Source organism: Barbus barbus (assembly GCF_936440315.1).
Source record: "Barbus barbus genome assembly, chromosome: 16".
Taxonomy (NCBI): domain Eukaryota; kingdom Metazoa; phylum Chordata; class Actinopteri; order Cypriniformes; family Cyprinidae; genus Barbus; species Barbus barbus.
The window spans coordinates 7,328,920-7,349,783 of record NC_136744.1 but is presented as its reverse complement, the minus strand read 5'-3'; the positions used below and the strand labels follow the sequence as shown (position 1 = coordinate 7,349,783).

Sequence of the window (20,864 nt, the reverse complement as noted above, 5' to 3'; positions counted from 1 at the left end):
ATCTTTATCTTTTTTTAACAAGAGAGAAATAACAGCTATATTAATAGATGGGTGAAATGAGCCTTGAATAACTGAAAAATGTATCATATCTCACATGAGGGGGCCTAAATCTGTCCGTGTACCGCAGCAGTTTAAAGATGAAAACCTGTGGTTTAGTGTGATCTGAGGAGAGCCTTGTGTACACGCGATGCGCTCGCTCCACTTCAAACTCTTTGCCCGCCAGAGACGGGAGCCACGTCGGTAGCGATCTTTTCAAAAAGCCCATAGGGTCGTCCTTTTCGGAACCTTCAGGCAATCCAACCAGACGCAGATCGCTATGCCTACTGCGATCCTGTAAGTCCACAACCTGTTGCTCGAGCGCGGCTACTCGCCTATCGTGATCTGCAACAACTTTCTTTTGTTCTCTCATCTCCCCTGTAAGAAGATCCAGTTTAGAGCATAGAGACTGAACAACTGACATGTGAGAAGCGAACTCGTTCTGCATCGCCGTCAACTCAGTTCTTAGAATGTCCTCAAAGTGTGTGACAGTGTTCGCCATCTTGTCCATTATATCGCTTGAGTTCGGTGACTTGGATTTCTTCTTAAATCGGAGAAGCCGATGGAGACAACTCCTGATGTTTACGACTGCATGCCATCAGGTAAAGCACTACCAATTAATAAAACTTAAAACAAAACAAAAAAATCAGCAAAAAGAGGCCAAACGTACGGCGCTCTACTCAAGTGTGAATAGGTTCATGAGCACGTCACGTGACTCTTATACTACAGTCCACTCTTAAAAATAAAGGTTCCAAAAGGGGGTTTTCACAGCGATAGGCTACCATAGAAGAACAGATGAACAGTTCTTAAAAGAACCATTTTTTCTTAGTGTGAAGAACATTTGAATAATCTCAAGAAGCTTTTTCCACAGTAAAGACCCTTTTGTGGAATGAAAAGGTTACATGGATGGTAAAGGTTCTTTGTGGAATCATTGATGCCAATAAAGAACATTTAATTCTAAGACTATAACCACACAAAGGTCTCTATCGTTGTGGTGACCAGCATTCAAATAACCTGCTTTACTCACTAAACACACACACACACATACATACATGGCTGAGGCGCATCAATGTAGTGAGGTTAGAGCATTACACACACTTCTTCTCTGTGTGGTGTGCAGAAGGGAACCTCCAAATGACAAAAAGGAAGACTCATGCTAATACACTGTGCACACACACACGCAGACACGCATGCATCTCAGAACACCTCCTTCATAAATTCAGTCTCACACACACACAGCCCTCCCCACAATCCCACAGCGCTGCTTTACCGGTGCAGTGGTGGTTCAGCGTGGCTGTAGAGTTGCACACTGGAGCTAAACCTGTCGTACTGTCTTCCATTCTCCGCTCGTGCATATGTCTGCAATCTTAACCGCTGCTCGTCCGCTTCTCCTCGTATCCTCCTTTCTTGTCTGTCTGTCTCTTTGCAGTCTGTGTCTCTCTTTCTCTATCTCACACACACATTCTTTCTTTCCTGGACGGTGCTGCACACATGCGTCCGCTCACACAAAAGCCAGGGCGAGCGAGTGAGCCCGAGGGTGAGAGAGAACAAGGGAAACTACAGGAGGAGGAGATAAAGGGATAAAAAAAGAAAATCTTGGTTGGCTAAGGGAGTGGCTAAAGCTTGCACGTCTTTAACCTCTGCCGTTCTGACGGAGCCACACACACAGTGTATGTTGTTTTATTGTGCACTGGGACAGGGGGAAGGGAGCGCCAGGAGAGGGGAGGAGACCACGTGGAGGTGTCAAAGCTTCCAGAAACCAGCCACGCACATTACAGCAAATTACTACAGCTCCGCATCTCTCATTCAAATGACCGCGCACTGGCTGCTGGAAGTGCACACGATGAAATATGTCACATCACGTGATTTAAGACATCAAGATGCAAAACAAAACTGTAAATTGCAATTCCATTTAATTGCTGAGGCTATTCCGGTTGACACAGACTGTATTTCACAACTCAAGCGTCCTAGTTTGCATACTGCAGCATATAGTATGCAAGAGTAGAAATAGCGATAGGATCAATGGCAGTTGCTAGGCTGGTGCATGTGGCCTCAGAAGTACACAATCTGCATGCTGCCATCTTTGGGTTACAGTTTATTTTAAGGTGTCCTTGTTACAGTGTAATTATGCATTTAAGTACTGAGTAATATTAACTAACTACATGTATTTACGATACAGTTAGGGTTAGGATTAGGGTTTGGTTTAGGGTTACTTGCATATATGCATAATTTATTGTTATTATAATCAGGGCTCTGAACCGGTTCAAGGAATGAAAACGAAAACCGGAAACGAACGAAATTTTGACTGGAACAGAACCGGAAACAGAAACTAAATCAAATTTTATAGTTCCGAACAGAATCGAAAATTTGAAATGGCCATTAACCGGTTAATAGCGTTATTTTATCGTTCCATTTAATATCTGAAATTTGCTGTCAACCAATCAGGAATTCAAGTAGACTATGCAAATGTAATGCTGATGCAGAGTGAATATATTTCACGTAAATCATTGACAGATTAACAAAACGAAAGAAAGAAAAAAAATTCTCGGAAAGGAAAGCGAGACGGCAGAAAGTAGTTTTCTTTATTTTGCAAAAGGTTTACAGTTTTATTTGTTTTGCAATAGCTTGACAGTTTTAAATGATGTCTTGCATCTGTATAAACAACCAGCATTGGTATGGCCATATCGCGCTGGCACCTCACACGCACAAAGACACATATTTTGCGACATTGCAGCCAGTTCATTATCAACATAAAATACAGTTAAATGAACGTATAAAAAGTTAGAGTGCTCCATTGTCCAATCTGTTGCGTTCAGCGTGACTGCCTCACTGTGCTGTTATTGCCGATGTGAAAGATGATGGTTTACGTCGATGAAAGTAAAAGCCAATAAATAATATTTTAGTATATGTCGAGAATATGGAAACATTTGGATTTGTGCCGAATGAGAGAGTTAGGCATCAGTTTCACCTTTAATTTGTTTTTGGATTGACATTTTTATAGCAGCCTTAAGTTTAGAGGATTTGTTGTGAAGAGAAACTAATAACTGTTTTGTTTGTAAACATTTTTGATTTACCGGCATTTTAGCCAACATCATTTCTGAATAATAGCCTAATAAAATGCGAGGTGGCTTAGCCTTTGTTTTTTCTTTTTCCTCAAAACGCAATTTTATACAAGTAGCGTTTTTTTAAACAATATGCAGCAAACATTTTTAAATATCTTTAAAAAAAAATACTTTGTCTTTAAAGATTTTTTTCTTTTGTTTAGTAGCCTACATTTAGAAATGTAAAAATCTAGAAAAGATGAGGCTGTATTGGTTGTGACTAAGCGCAGCGGGTTAAGATATCATCTCTTTTTTTTCTTTCTTTTTCTTTTTGTCTAAAGAAAACACTGTACTTTATTATTATTATAGGCAAAGACAATTTTAAAAATAACGGTATTAACCGTTATTTTTTTATACTCGAACCAGTTTCGGAACGGTAATAATATAAAGGAATGCAGGAACGGAAAACGTTAAAATATCGATTCTGCTCTGAGTGAACCGATTGACTTTTTTTTTTGTTTTCAAACCCTGATTTTAATAGTAAGTACATGCAACAAATGTAACAGACACTTTAAAATAAAGTGTTACCGAACTTTGTTCCAGACAAAGTGTGACTAATTACTTCAGAGCTGAACAAAAATAGAATCATGACAAAGCTGATTGGCTGATGGAACCACAAATCCTTCAATAGCAACTATCCTGAGCAGCACACTTGTGAAAATAGTGTTTTATTGTATTGAATGTACACTTGTAGTGCATTTCAAATCCAAAAAGTATGTTTACAAAAACTATACTATAATATATAATATTAATGAAACAAAAGGCCACTTAAGTTTAATAATAATTTAACTAAACTAAATTTGTAATAATGACAAAATTAAGTTTTATTTTAAGGTACATTTTAAACCATTATGTTTTTAAAATTATTGTTGTGCTTTAAACAAGTACACTTATTTTTGATGTGCTAACTAAAGCACATGTAAAGTACTTCATTATAATTTTAACTGTAGTGTGTTATTCAATATTATATTCAGTTTTTAAATGTAATAAATCACATCTTTATCAAAACAAAGGTTTAATTACAATGCATTTAATACATGAAGTTTCATTAGGAATGACATTTTATTTTAGTTTTAGTATATTAGATTATGAAAAATATATAAAAATATATAAATCGCATAATACTTAAGTAGATAAAAACATTTTTTTTACCCACTTGTTACTAATTGCACTAATTAGTTCAGCTAATTGCATTTAACATAAGTGTAAATTACAACAAATTAATTGCAATTAACATTACATATCTTTATTTAACCAGGAAAAGACTCACTGAGATTAAAATCTCTTTTCCAGGAGTGTCCTGGCCAAGATAGTCAGCCGAGTTTGCATATTCAAATAAACAACATAGTTATGACAAACCAACATATAACCAGTTAAAAACAATTACACACCATTAAGTTGCTCTCTAGATTACATAAGGACTTAAAATAATTATCAGACACCAAGTTTTGTAACTTCATCTCCTTTTGTAGAAGGTTCCAGGGGCACACAGAGATTATAATTTGAGAACGTAATGAATGATTTCCAAACAAAGTCCTTTAAAACAACAGATAATTTGGCAAATGACCCAAAATTGCCTTATATATCAACAAGTGCCAATGTCAGAAAACATTACTGTCAGTTTGCAATTAAATCTATTCTTGAAAGTATATTATTTTCATAATAAGAAATCTACCTATACGGCTAGTTGTGAATGGTCAAAGAAAAAACTGACTTTTTGCTAAGATAATGGTGTAGTTACAGCATCTAACAGACACAATTCCCATATTGGTCAACCACTAGTTTCACATCCTAGTATGGATGAAATAGTTCAAAAGTGTCAGGATAGCATACAATTTTTGGTGGATTTTTAAAATGTACATCTATTTACAGCTAATATTGTCACTAATACCGCCTCTAATACAAACCATTGCACAGTCAAACAGGAGGAATATTACTTATCTGATTGAAAACTATCTTGGTTTTAAGTGTATGACCTTAAATTGCTTAGTAACCCGATCCAAGAAACCTTAAATAACCTTACGTGGCATTCAATTTTACATCATGAATTAAGCTTGATGCTAATGCTGCAACTTCATGAAGTGATAATACTTCTGTAGTATTAGAACTAAAACTATTTTCAGAAAATATGAGCCCTATTACTAATCTAATGATCATCCCATGACTGTCATGCTTCGTAAAACAATGTGAGTGAATGACAGTGCATGTGTTTATGAGCTCAAGTCATTGCCTGTACATCATTCCGAGTCTTAGTGTCTAAGTTTATATACAACTTATGTACTTTTCATATATTTACAGTTTAGATCCCTTAGAGTTCAGTGAGTTATAATGGTAAGTGTGCCTTGGCGGGCCCTCGTTCAAAAACAACACGGCTGTTTATTAATCTTAGACCTGAGGAGGAGGAGTGAAGCATAGCAGCAGTGTTTAAAAAAGAATGAAACATTTAATTAACCCACGTCTGTGAAGGGGCCAGCCTGTCGCTGAGGAGAGCTATAAAACAATGAGAAGGAGAGCGAGTGAGAGAGCATTCCTTCAGCACACAGCTGCCAAGTTGGAAGAAAAACCAACAACAAAAAGCGACTGGTTAGAAGTCAGGAGTAGAGCCAGAGAGAGGAGAACAGAGGAGAGAAAGAATATCGTGGCCACGTACACCGCAATCCTTCCGTGTAAAAAAGCCTATAAACCGAACGAGAGGAGATTGAGAAGATAATCAGCCTACGAGGTGGAAACGTCGTCTCTCAGTGGGATATGAGTGTCATACTGACACAATTACAGATGAGGAATGAAAAGAAAGTAGGTAAAAGGCCAATCATAGGGACTGTCAAACTCCCACTCTCACACACATAGGCCTATGCATGCACTTGCACACTTAACATCTGCATTCGGCCAAACATATTTCAGCTTTCAATGAAATTACAAACCACAAACAGGGAGTACGCCTACATCTGAATGATCAAAAAAGACAAACTAGCTCTTTTCCAAAACCTACTAAGCTACATTAGCCTACTACCTACATTAGGCAGTTTTCAGTGATGGCAGTATCCCAAGTGAAAATAAATTTCTGATTTGAAATGCACTTGATCTGGACTACTCAGGGTTCATACAGTTGTTGTAGAGTGGAATTTAAATGCTTTTGAAAAAAAAAGTCTTTGGAAAAAAAAAAAAAAATTTTTTTTATTATTATTATACTGGAAGTTCTAAGAAAAAAGATCAAGTGTTTTCAAGGATGTTATTCAAAATCAGTTTGAACCTTGAAAACTCTACAGTGTCCAGACTCCAGAGCTCTGTAAATCATACAGATAATGAAATGGAAATAATATTTATTTTAATAAACAAAAACGTAAAATGTGGATGTTTTTCTATCTATTTTCATTATTAAACTAATTAGAATATTTAGAATAAACATTTCTCATTTCAACATGATCTATGCTAATATATATATATTTCCAGAATCACAGATAACGGTGTTTTGAGGAAGTCTTTATATTTACCCACTTGCACAAACTGTTCATTTGTATATTAACTGCAAATTTTCAGCAATGTTTGCAAGAATACTATGAGAGAATTAATAGAAAATGAATGACTGTTAAGTGCTGTTTATTTGCTTGTGCACTAAAGTGAAATTATATTCATTAAAGGAATGTCGCAAACACCTCCACCACGTTATTGTTGAACACAATTTTTCATGAGTCAGATGCCAAGCACTAGGTTCTAGAGGATGCAGCAGACCAGCGCAATCTGGCATACTTTACTGAGATCATACAGCATTGCTACATTATTTCAGAATTAATGTTGCCATGGTGAATGGAAAATGTATGCAAACATTTAACCCTCAGAGACCCTAGAAGTTATATTTATTTAGGGGTGCATAGGTTCACCGCTATTTTTTGATACCGAAAAGTATTGTTGAACTCAAAAGGTAATATATTTCAACCAGTAAGGATATAATCATTAAAAGTTAAGAAATTTTACTTTGACCATTTAAATACTGTAGTAAACATTGAAAAGTTTGACCCCCTAATGCCCAACATTACATTTTAGCTAATTTAAAACGTCTTTAATTTGTGTACATTCAAAATGTTACGGCACATAAGCGTTTGCCCATCACTAGACATACATAAATTAAATATATATGATAAGATGTCAAATACTTGTATTAGTAAATCCTTCTTTTTAAAAAACATTTGTTCTAAAAGTGTTAAGAATTGCACAATTTTGTGAGAGAGATGTGTAGGTTTTTCCGATATTTATTGTTATAAAACATTGCAATTCTGCTACACTGGGTCTGTAACTGTCACAAATCCGGTTTCACTCACCACCAGAGGTCACTCGCTCACCACATTGACGCTTGCACTACACTAACTGTTGCACGCCACCTCAGACTACAATTCCCATCATCCACTGCACTGATGACACACACACAGCTGATTCCCACAGGCGTTACTTAAACCATGGACTTCCTCAGTCAGATCGCCTAGTATTGTATAGCGTAGATCACTCTCCTAGTGATAGCTACTCTACTCACTTAGTTGTCATAGTCTTGCCTTGCCCCTGGATTAACCCTTTGCCTTGCCGTTCGGACTCTGTTTGCACCTCGCTTGGACTATTGCTCGTGTACCTGGATTATCTCTCTGCCTTGCCCTGTTGGATATTGTTCACCGATCGTAGACCCATGCTTGCCCTAGGATTATTCTTGCCTGTGTTGTACCTGTTTGCCATTGCATGAACCTTGCTTGTTTTGTGACCATGTCCCTGAATAAAAGCCTTGCAAATGGATCCGCTCGCCTCTCGGCTCCGTAACAGTAACACTGTGTCTACATCAGAGGAGATAGTTGTCGCATCGCACCACAAAGCAGCCACTGCAAATCATTTCCTTATTGTGCTTACTAGTGCAGCCTTTCAGGTGCGCTTTGTGTTTGTTTGTCCTGAAGCTTGATTGCAGCTGCGGTTAAATGCACTTGCATTTTTTAATACTTTTATATGAAATTGATGTACACACAGTCAGTTATGTTTTCAGAGCAGGACAAAACATCTGATATATCAAAACAGATCTGTGCATTAGTCTGAATGCAGCCTGTTGAAGCTGCCACTGTCTATGATCTCATCAGTAATAATCAAACGGCAATAATGCAGAGGAAAAAAAGAAAAACCCATAACTATTGTCTGTAAACTTTCAGATACTTAAAGAACACTTATTTTAAATAACTAACCGTTTTAAAAAGTAGCCTACTTATATAATTAAAAAAATAAAGTAAATGTTGCAGTAATATTGAATTGAATAGTGAAACCAATTCACACCCCTACTTTTAAGATGGCAGTACTGACACACAGAGATTCCAACTATAAACAAAAAGCATAGAAACTCAAATTTTGGTTAAAATGTAAAGTTGTAAAGATGCATTTGCACAGCAGAAGAATTAAGTGGGAAAAAAAAATGCAGATCAAGAATCGTTTTGGAATCGGATCGTGACTCCCAGAATCGGAATCGGATCAGATCATGTGCCTGAAGAGTCCCACCCCTAGTGTGCATACTCTGTAGGGTAAATATACCTATTAAGCTCACTTACCCATTAAGCACACTTCCATTTTTGAGATCAGATTATAAAAACAAAAAATAATTTATTACCCTACTTGATGCCTTAACCAATTGATGTGTTTGTTACTGTATACCTCCTATAATTTGAAGTCAATCAGATCATTACACACTGAGAAATGGGTCTCCATGTGTTCACTCTGTCTGGCGGTCAATTTGAAAGCTGTCTAAAAACGTTGTTCCTTTCAGAACACTACCCACCTTCACAAACCTCGCAGCACGACGAGGACACCAGCTCCCCTGTTTATTTTTGGACACTTTATTTTATTATTCTGTTTAGTAAAAGCCTCTCCGAGGCCTGACGCCACACCCACTGTGTATGTCGTTTGCTCTTCCCGCCACAGTACCCATTAAGCACAGCCAGACTTGAATTTAATTATGTGTATCTTAATTGAAATGCTTGTCATTTAAAATAAAATTAAAATTTTTGTGTGAGAGATTAATATGAGGTACGTTTATTTATATATTTATTATGCATGAAAATATTTACATGGATGTGTATTAGGGCTGCACAATTAATCGAATGCGATTGTCATGCACATCTTGTCAGTAAAACTGATTCTGTGATTAGTAGCAAATCTCCATCACCTACTTTCAGATGGAAGTTAAATCTTCTGTTTATCCAGCTACCGCTATAGGCATTTCCCGGGTTTCTTCTGCAGGGCGTATTTGGAGTTTCAACACAAGAGCGCCATCTGGCCTTCAGATGGAGGTTTACTACTGATCACAGAACTATGCTTGACAAAGATACGCATGACAATCGCAGCTTCTGTCTAATTGCGATTTCGATTTTAATTTATCGTGCAGCCCTAATGTGTATATTCATATAATTTACATTATTTATAAATATATTTAATATAAACATAACATTTTTCTTAAACATGCATGTTTATTTATATATGCATAATATACACAGTACATATATTATGTAAACAAAAACTTTTATTTTGAATGTGATTAATCGCGATTAATCATTTGACAGCACTAGAGCTTTACATGTAGGTTCTTGCCAGATGATTTTAAGTTATACATGTCATTTTAGAAGTTAATGGCACACTTGCACAACAGGAAATTTTAGAGAAATTAGACTTTTGGTCTATTAATTAATTTTTCAAGAGCAGATTGACTGGTTTTGAGAGTCAGGTCAAACTGGGCGTGTTGGCGTGTAAGACCCTAAGGCAAATTAAACATGGTAGAAACTGTCATACACAGGTGCACAGATGCACTCATTCAAAATTATGACATGTAACACAAGTGCTGAGGTGTATACCTGGTGTTAAACCGGGAAAAGGTGCAATATTTCATTTTAACAGATCTGCATGCAAATTCCAACCTTTTGGGTCTATAAATGTATCAAAGTGCTCAATTCTTGACAATAATCAAACTTAGGCACAACTGAGATGCCTGAACCATAGACACAAACATGTTGGCAGAATGCACAAATCCCAGATTGAGTCCTGCAAAATAACAAGGCATGTGCCACTCCCCATGACCCAGCATGTCTGAGGAGCGGAACCCGCTGCCGCATGGCATGGCGATGGACACAGTCATGTCGAGAAAGGAAACAGAGACTCAAAGGCCCACAGACATAGCACTAAAATAGTGAAGACAGGAAGGCAGTTGGTGGCACACAGGAAAGAGAGAGGTTTCAAAGGGTGAAAGCAGAAGGGCTGTTCATACTTTCAGTAGAGCATCTGCATGAACACCCCAACGCCTTACCAGAAACAGCGTCACCACTAAAACGCACTGCTGCAGCAATATCAAACACCCCAGCAGTTTATGAGAGCGAGTAAGTAGTCATTTAGCTGACACTTTTATCCAAAAATAATTACTCTACTTATTATAGGGACTGTCCGTTTTGAACAAAAGCGGGTTAAGAGTCATGCACAAAAAGCTTGGGGGTCTGAACCTGCAACCTTCTGGTTAGTACCAACCCAAATCTTAAACCAATAAAACACGTCACTCTGTTGAGCCAAGAAAGAGTCACTTTCAACCTCACATGCAACACCAAGTGATGCATGTCACACATAAAACTGTGAAGAACGTACAACAAGTCAGCAGTTCCAATTTGATTTGGTTGTACATAATTAGTTGTCCTGCTAGTTTATAAAAAAAAAAAAAAAAAAAAAAAAAACTTACTACAAAAAATGACTAGGACTTTCTTAAATAGGCAGTTCTTAACCAGAATAAGCTGGAAAGGAGACCTAATTGTATGTTGATAGTCTAGCTAGGTGAAACTAATTTCAGGAATCTATAAATGTGATAACACAGCATTTAAATGAATAAACTCTGCACTGAATGTTAAAAAAAATGTGTTGTGAAAGCGCTGAAATTCTCAGTGCTTCAACCAAAGCTCTTTACTGGTAACTCATGGCACCCACTGAGGCCAGACAAAAGAAAAAATATTTTCAAGGGCACTTTCCCAAAGATTCTTCATTTTAACAGTGCTGATAAAGTGGGAAGGTACAGATCATGCAAGCTTGCACTTGAATTGGTAAAGACATGCATATCCATTCTGCAATGTCAAAACCTGAAGATTTCCAATTTGATTTACTGCAATATTATACCTCTTCTCCATTCTAATTTTTAATTTGCTCCATATCTCTCCATCTCTGCCCTGCATAAATCATAACGAGGCTAATGGTTTTTGACATGACTTATTTGGGCTTGTCTGAACGGTGGCGTTAATGCTTACACAATATTTAAGAGTAATGCACCCTGATACCAGTATGACCAGTTTGGCTCCTTGCCGAAAGAGAGAGGTGTCAACATCAGAGACTAGAGTGCACTAGAGTTTGAGAGGATCCTAAACACCCTTAAACATCATGTTAAGAGCTCCTATGTGGGCAATATGTTCTTTTCTCCTATGTTCTTTCATAAGTAAGAAAGTGGACTAGATGTTTTACAAATAGTTAAAAGTCCAGTTCTGTGAGACTAGGAAAGCCATGACTTAATAACTGAATGACTAATTAGTAAGCTTGATTAGTTTTCGATTTTTTCTTATTTTGAGTTCTGATATTTCGAGTGGTGCTTTAATCACCATGCTCTGTGACCGCATGCTTTGCTTCAGCTGTCGGACAGTTACACAGTAAAACACTCTCAGAAATTAGTATCTTTAAACTCGTCCTCCTGAAACCATCGACATTTTGCAATATTATTTTTTTTAGCATCTTGCACAATGTGCTTCATGTTAAGACATGAAAAGTCCAAAACAATAAATCAAGCATTATAATAAAAGCATAATAGCTAGTAAAGCATTTCATCTGTAAGCAGATGAAAAAAAATTGTTGTAGTTTGTGTGTGGTTGTTATTGTTTTTTTTAAGTGAAAGGTCAAGTGTGTAATTTCCAACCATTTGCACCACTAAATGAAATTGCAAAAACAATAATTGCCTTCTTTCTAAAGCTCAAACTATAGAACGTGCCACTAATAAAAACAAGGTCATGGGTTCTAGTACCAGAGAAAGCAAAAACTGGAAAAAAAAAAATAGCGTGTACCTTTGGATAAAAGCAATTGAGCAGATGTAAATAATTGTTTTTCCAAAAAGGTTTTCGGATCACTCTCCTTGTCCACAATTGGTCTGGTAATAGTAGTCCTTTAATATTTATCTAGGGTAAAGTAGGCCTATTTTAACTTCAAAAAATGACACACTTCAGCTTCAGAGGCTCTGCAGTATCGTTTACAGCATGCAGAGCTCCACCGCTCCTCCCCATGATGAACGTGGTTTGTTTAGCCTCGCTAAATTAGAACAAGAAAGACAGAGGGCCAGAAATACACCAACGCACATGCATGCATATGCACAGCTGGCCCCTACGGAGTGATAAGGGCATTTGAGGTCAAACGGACTACAGAGAGAATGGCTGCCATGAGTTATAGGACTGACACGCATGCACACACACACACACAGACATAGCATGACATAGGATGACAGAAAAACATATATTCAGACAGAGAGAAACCACAATGGGGTGAGCATGACAAAACAAGACATGTTCGACATACAGCAGTCACACACAAACTAGCGTTTAGGGAAATGCCTCCCACATCAGCTAGTCAGGCTTTTGAGAATCGCTGTTTATTTTTGCCAAGAACTGCCCATTCAAACAGAAAGGGTCTGTCTGACCGAAATGTGAAGTGACCAACCACAGATTTGGATGTTTATTGACAATTAATCTTGTTTACTTGGTACTAAATGACTTTGTAACTATCTAAATCTAATACTGCAAACTCACGAAAAGCTGCATTCTGACTCCCAGAAATTACACAATGCAAGCCAATTAGAATAAAGCATGCTGGGTTTTTTTTTTTTTTTCATTTTTCTGTGTAATATGCATCATATGGTCCATGTGAGGGCTGTCTCAAGCTGAGATTGAGATGCTAACAAAAGCATTACATAAACATCCATCAACATGGAGTCATCATAAATGGCATTGTACAACACAGCAATGCAGTCTGAAGCTTTTTTGTTGCTTAACTTGGCCACAGAACCCTCTTATTGTTTTCCAACTTCAGTTCTTTTCAACCGCAGATTGTTAGAGGAAGGTTGTGTTAGGACACCCACACAACAGAGAAGGAGCAGCCATGGAGAACTTGTATAATCAGAATGGATAGAGTATTTTTCATGTGAATGAGTACTAGTATTAAAGGGGTCCTATTATGCTCTTTTACAAAGTCTTGATTTTGTTTTAGGGGTGTACTAGAACATGCTCTCATGCTTGGTGGGTCGAAAATCTTTTTATTTTTCACATAATTTACATTAATACAATACCTTTCTCCCCAGCCTGGCACAAACGGCTCAATTAGTTCCGGGTTTGATGAAGGCCCGCCTTCCGAAAAACTAAATGTGTTGTGATTGGTTAGCTGCCCCAAGTGTGTTGTGATTGGAGAACAGCTTAGACAGGGTTTTCAGTATTGCCCCGCCCCTTGCCAAAGCAGCAAGTTCCTCAATATTGCTATATCAATTCAGACCTCGAGAATATTGAACAAGAGGATCATGCGGAACCTTTGCACGCACGGATATTGCAAGACATATTAAAGTGTAGTCTATGGGTAATAATTTCCGTAGGCAGGATTTATTTTTGTGATATCAAAAATAAAGGAAAACAACTTTGTAGTCCAAACGAGCCGCTCGTTGTAGTTCTTGAAAAGGGATTTTTTGGAGTGGACTTTGAGATTTGTAACTTTGTAGATCTTTTTATGCCCAAACATACACACTACACACTGACTAAAATTCAAAAAGTGAAAAAGCATAATAGGACCCCTTTAAGTAATTTGCAGTGTTGATATCAATGTGTGTGGGGACGTCCTCATTTGTAAAAACGATATAAGAAAGTAAATAAAGGGTTGTTGTTATATAGACAAAATACTTCTATATTATATATGTCTATATAATTCGATTTTTACCTCCACCACATCCAATGAGCACCAGTGGCTTTATAAAGACACCCGTGTAGCACTCTCTGTTTCTGTTTTTTGAAAGGGTTGTTGTTGTGCTTTATTACACATTCAAAATATTCCTGATAGAGTTAAGGTTAGGTTATAGTATTTATAATTAGCTGTATATTAAAAGAGTAAAAATATATGTAATGTCCCTGTTTAGATAGCTAATGTGTGTTAATGTTCACAAGCAAGAATACAATAAGAAAATGAATTATTCTGATACCAATTTAACTTAATGACTCCTGGATGAATGAATGAAAGAATGAAAATATACATAAATAATATTTTACTTAATTATTCATCGATTTAATTACTTTAGAATAAACTTTAAAGAAATAATACATTTCCCAGTTCCCAAAAGTAGATGCTAATCAGCAACAGCAGTAATTAAATGGTTAGATTTTTTAAAAACTGCTTTAAAATAAGTTTTAAAGTTTTAAATAAAATATTTATTCATTAGAGATTACTACTTTTTAGCACTTTTGAGGAAGCACCAAATAATTGATCCAACATTAAACTACATTAAGCAATATGTAAATAATACATATATAATATGCAAGCAAACATTAAAAACAATACAATATTTAGTAACATATTACATTTTAAAATATTGAATGTTAGTGACTGGTTGTTCATATAACAATCTGTAGTTAATTACAAGAACTTGGATAGACAACCTTACAACATAACATGTTTATAACAACTCAGAATAACCGCAACAGTAATGACTTGCGGTTCAGCGAGTCATTTTGACTGATTAATTCACAAGAATATTTTCAGTTTCACCGATTTGTGAGTCAGCAGAAAAATGAGTTACCTACTTATTTCATTCTATTATTTCATATAATGTTTGCACCATTTGTTAAACAGTGGCTCTGTAGATTCAGCGGCTGTGCAGAGCATTTAATTACATTCTATCTGGACCTGAATCAACAAAAGAATGCAGATGTTCAAGAACCATTAACAAAACTGTCATCAAAACAATTTGGCTTGGGTTTTTAAAAATAAACAACTGGTTTGAAATAAGAACAAGTTCTCAATTCCCAAACTCTAAACACATGCGTTGGCTTGGAGCCATTATATCAACAGGTACGGCCTTCAGTAGCAGCTATTCCAAATCTGCATGCAACTACGCCACTTTGTTCTCCAATCCACACAAATTGTACATCAAAGCTCACAGTACGTCTGTCTAATTGAAGAAGAAATGCAAAGAGAGCCGTGATTCCTGCCCCCCCGCAGGGCCACAGCAAATGGGTGTGTGTCAAGAGTGTGTGGGTGCTGATTTGGCCGCCCACCGCTGAACCCTTCGACAGCACTGGCTGCATTCCTCGCATCCCTGTTTCCAATTAGCCTGAAAGAGCGCTGCAGTACTGAAGGGCCATGAGAGCCGAGTGGAAACAATACTACTGCCACGGTGCTAAGCCGCAATGTTCTGCGCAACATTCGCGTTTCACCTGGATTTGTTGTCGACCGGAAAAAATTGGCAGTACATTTCTTGGTCGTATTTCTCTTTCTTCATCAGCCCTGCAAAAGGAAAAACTACTGCTACCAGACGCCGTTGTTAGCTACTGCATTCTTGCGCTTTTCTAACGCACTAAAGTATCTTTGCCAGTGGCGCCAAAACCAAAAGACCACCACATTTGCATGCAAATAAAGCACATTAGGCTTTGATGTTTCAACATTCTACTGAATCTCATGTTCCTAAACAGTTCAAAGTCTGTGTGTACATGTCGAGAACAACGAATGTTTAATGGTGCAACCCAACAGTTCTTCTAGTGCAATGCCGCCAAAACTTTGTATTGCACTGCCATACATCATAAACCAAACTCTGTGGTATTCTGGGCTACAATCAAGACTCAAAAAAGCTACAACACATTAAATCCCACAAATAAGCTTCGGAACATGCCATTAAATCATTTGTATGGTAATCTAAGCCGCTGCTTGTGTGCAGTTGGTTGCTGCAAGAAAAAATACAGACTTGATGAACCTGAAAGAGTTGCGCTTTAACAAGTTTCAGTGTCTTTTGCCGCCAATTCTGCTGCTAACCTCACACACACACACACACACTAGCAGCGTGCCACAGATGAGTGGTACAGCGCCAAAGAGCTCGCTCGGCTTTCTGCTGACGGCAGTGATCTCAGATACCCCTGCCTGAGTGAAATCACAGGTGTGTAGCCGGCTTACAGTCCGTGTGTGTGAGAGGACGGGGTGTAAACATCATGAGAATGCAAACAACCGTCATATGTTAATGGTGTTTACTGTGGTATATAATGTCTGCATGGTCTAATTCACTGAAAACATTGTGTGGTAGATATTTGGAGCAACAATACATTGTACTTAGAGACTCTGTTAACCAAATTTGAGCAGATTTTAAAAAGAAAAATGTCACTGTGATAAAATATTTTTTATAAAAAAAAAAAAATGGAAATATCACTTAAGGAAACCAGAGATCCAGTGTCTTGCTTCAAAACTGTCCACTCAAAAAAAAAACTTTGCAGAAAACGCCAAAAGTAAAAGTAAATAAATAAATAGGATATATATTTTTTTATTTAGACAAATCAATCAATCAATCAATCAATCCAATTTCAGAGTTCTCAAAAGTCGACAATGTTAATCAGCATTAACATTTGAAAAATGGTAAGAAAATAATGTTTTAAAATAGATTTTAAACAATTTTAAAATAAAATGACATAACTTAAAAAACCTATATAAATAAATATATCTTATGTGTTTTTGAATAATCAATCAATCAATCAATACGATTTCCCAATTCTTGAAAGTAAAATATGCTAATCACCAATAGGGCTTGAAAACGGTAAAAACATTTTTTTTTTTTTTTTTTTTTTTTTTTTTTTTAAAGTAAAAATAAAATAAAAATGCTTTAAAATAAATGTTGAAGTAATAACAAAATATGTGATTTATAATAAATAAAAAAATTTTTTGGTGCCTTGCTCAAGGGTCTCACCTCAGCTCAGAATTTCAGTGCTGGTCATTCACTCCCTCCACCGACAATCCCACGACCTTTGGGTTACAAGTCCAACTCTCTAAACATTAGGCCATGTTTGCCCCAAGATTTTGTATATGCTATGCGTCACATTGGATTCGAACCTGGGCCAGCGGCTTAGCAGAGTGCACCACTCAGTAGGTGCACTTTAAAATGTATTATTGCCATCATTGTTTGAATTGTAGCGATGTAATGATGCACTTAGGGCCGGTTGAAAATCTATGAAAATATTAAACGATTCAAGTTTTAGATGTTATTTTCATCTTGTCTCTGTATAATGGATATTAAAGTAGTATTTATAATCACAGAGCTGCTTTGTTTACAGCGTTAACTAAATAAATGCTATATTGCCGCTGCTCCATAAGCGCCACCTACTGGCAGAGAGTGAATCTGCGCCTCATTCAGCCCGTCTGCTGTTTTTGTTTTGTGCAGATATGCAAATCAGAGGATTCTGTTTTTGCCTCAAATTTCAAAATTATACAGCCTAATTTAAACTAACAAAATCTGCTCATGAAGCATGTGTGCAGCATCTGTTTGATTTGTGATTAAAAAGCATTGGTTACCTCAAATTTTAAAATGGAAAAAGCACATCCAAAGCCTCAGTCTGTTTATATGAAGAGATTTGTTGTATGTATTATTTATTTAATTTGGGATTTATTTTAAAATTTTAATCTACTTTTGTTATACTCCACCCTCAATACCACGACTGAGGTGCCCTTGAGCAAGGCACCGAACCCCCAACTGCTCCCCGGGCGCTGCAGCATAAATGGCTGCCCACTGCTCCGGGTGTGTGTTCACGGTGTGTGTGTGTGTGTGCATTTGTTCACTACTCACTGCTGTGTGTGTGCACTTGGATGGGTTAAACACAGAGCACCAATTTCGAGTATGGGTCACCATACTTGACAATACGTCACGACAACGACTTTATTAGCCATACAGGTGTTTAAATTTCACAAAGAAATGCGCAGAATTTTGTCTGACAAATAACAAAAGGACAACTTAATTTACTAATTATTATAATCTTATTTTATTTTTAAAAAAAGTGTGAGAGCATTGTATTGTGAAATCAGTATCATGCATTGCACTGCATCGTGAGTTGAGTGAATTGTTACATCCCTATTGAATTGGGATGGAGAGAGTGGTCTGGTCTGGGGCAGCTCAGACCCAAGATAAGAAAACAAAGAAGGGTGTTTGAAAGTCCCCAAATATTATGTGACCCCGGACCACAAAACCGGTCTTAAGTGTCAATTTTTCAAAATGAAAAAGCTGAATTAATAAGCTTTCCATTGATGTACGGTTTGTTAGGATCGGACAATATTTGGCCGAGATACAACTATTTGAAAATGTTGAATCTGAGGGTGCAAAAAAATTAAAATATTGAGAAAATCACCTTAAAAGTTGTCCAAATTAAGTTCTTAGCAATGCATATTACTAATCAAAAATGAAGTTGATACATTTATGGTAAGAAATTTGCTAAATATCTTCACGGAACAGGATCTTTACTTAATATCCTAATGATTTTTGTCATAAAAGAAAAAAATAGATCATTTTGACCCATGCAAATATACCCCAGCAACTTAAGACAGCATCAATCTGCTACAGTCTGTCTGTTCATGAAGTTCTCTCTTCACCTGCTTGAAGCCAAAAATTGGTCAACAGCATGAAGCGAAAGTAACATGGAAGTATGTTATGTGATGAATGAACCTTCTTTCTAGTACATGAGAGAGTTAATCATCTACTACAACTGAGGGTAATAAAAACCATTCTCCAATACTGATGAACAGCTTCAACATCTCTTGCTCACAGACACACAAACATACAGCTCAATGTCGTCTCTGTGACTGCGTACATGCTTCAACGCAAATTAAATGAAGGAAACGTGCAGTACTCGTGCCTGAGCAGAGCATACAGATGGCAGGAAACAGTTCATATAGCCTGCACTAATGAAAGTCACATTATCAGTTAAATAATAGCAGACGGATCGGGTGTGCAGAAATTGAACGAGACTAGAAGGCTGTACATTGATCCGGGCAAAGTTTCACACTGGACCAGTTTGCAACTGGCTGATAAGACAATAATTTTTGTTAACAATTACTCCAAAGACCCTGACAAACACCTACAACTCTTGAAAGGTCACGAACACAATGTGCCAAAAATTTGACTGCACCTTAAGACGTATAATTAGCATCTTTTCTCATGGCCATTCAGACTCGTATGAAAAAAACTGTCTTCAGATCGCAGTCCGCAGTGTCAATCTGTGCGTGTCAAGTTTTGGCGTTAAAGCCAACTTGAGGAGAGAAATCAAAGGATGCACGTAGCCAGAGCGCTTCAGGGCTGCTGGAGAATTTAAACTGTAAACCTGACACTTACTGACAAGCTGACACTCGTCTGACTGGAGAACAGCTGTCAGTAACTTCTCGCTCCGTCTCTGCCAATTCCCCTTCTCTCGCTCCAAATGGTGTCTGATATTTAATCGGATTTCATTTCACTATCCGTGAGAAGAATGTCCTCATGTAACAAGAGCTCACAATATCAAAATGGTTTTAGAGGCACTGTAGAATTACTCTTGAATATTGTGTTCGTTTTATTGCACTTTTTAAATGCCATGAAGTTTTTGCTACTTAAGTTTAAATCAGACACTGCATACAAAACCACATACTGTCTGAGTTGGTACTACATTTGATAAAGAACTAATAAAGAAAGAAGGATCAGTTCAGCACGCAAAAACTAAATAGGTTTTCCTCATTTTTACCATTAGGTTCTACCTAGTCAGCAAAAAGATTTTAATCATTGAAAATATAATACAATTTTGTATGATCACTTATTCTGGTATGTATTTTAATAGGTACAGGTCAGAATAAGTTTGTGTTTAATACATTTTTTCCACTATTTATATATATATATATATATATATATATATATATATATATATATATATATATATATATATATATATATATATGTATTTATTTTAGGGCCTTACCCAGAAGTTTTTTCATCATTTCACAGCAATCCAATCAAAATAAGTTTATCTATCAGATATTTTAAACAGCTTGGCTTGTATTGCTTTATAATTGAGTACAAAGAGTACGTTTAAGCCACACGCCTCGCAGCTCACATCCATGACATGTTATTGTCATGTGACCTACTTGAATCCTCTCATATGGCCTCATTGGATAATAAAGTGTCCATCAAATGTGCAAATCAGAATCTCAGCAGAAGCTGTAAGTCACCTGGGTATTTGTTTTTTGCATTCTATAGTAGGCTAGATATGATAAAGATAAAAACTTCAGTCTTAAAGGGATAGTTCACCCAAAAGTGAATATTCTGTCATTAATTACTCACCCTCAAGATATTTTTGATGAAATCCGCAACTACTGCAAAGTGGAGATTGACATGAAGATAATTGTTAATAAATTATGTATTCTCGTAGCTTCATAACATTACGGTTGAACCACTAATGTCAACGATGTCCTTACTACCTTTCTGAGCCTGAACTTTTCAGTTGCGTTGCTGTCTGTGTAGGGTCAGAAAGCTCTCGGATTTCCTCAAAAATATCTGAATTTGTTTTCCTTAGATGAACACATGAGGGTGAGTAATGACAGAATTTTCATTTTTGGGTAGGGACAGTTCACCCAAAAACAAACAAAAATCTGTCATTCATTGACTCTTTCTTAATCGCACAGCCCTGT

General features: G+C 36.8%; 1 protein-coding gene across 2 annotated transcripts in view; it reads right to left on the bottom strand.

Annotated features, from left to right (window-relative positions):
- Positions 1 to 20,864, bottom strand: part of LOC306882485 (echinoderm microtubule-associated protein-like 4) — a 97,576-nt gene that overhangs the window by 63,362 nt on the left and 13,350 nt on the right. The window contains exon 1 of one of the 2 annotated variants that reach the window (XM_079437137.1): positions 1,307 to 1,559. The exons of the other annotated variant lie outside the window; for it this stretch is intronic. Within the exon in view, the coding sequence (XP_079293263.1) occupies positions 1,307 to 1,391 (85 nt within the window). The 5' untranslated portion in view covers positions 1,392 to 1,559. Of the gene's footprint in view, positions 1 to 1,306; positions 1,560 to 20,864 lie in introns of those variants that run through there. 2 annotated transcript variants of the gene reach the window in all.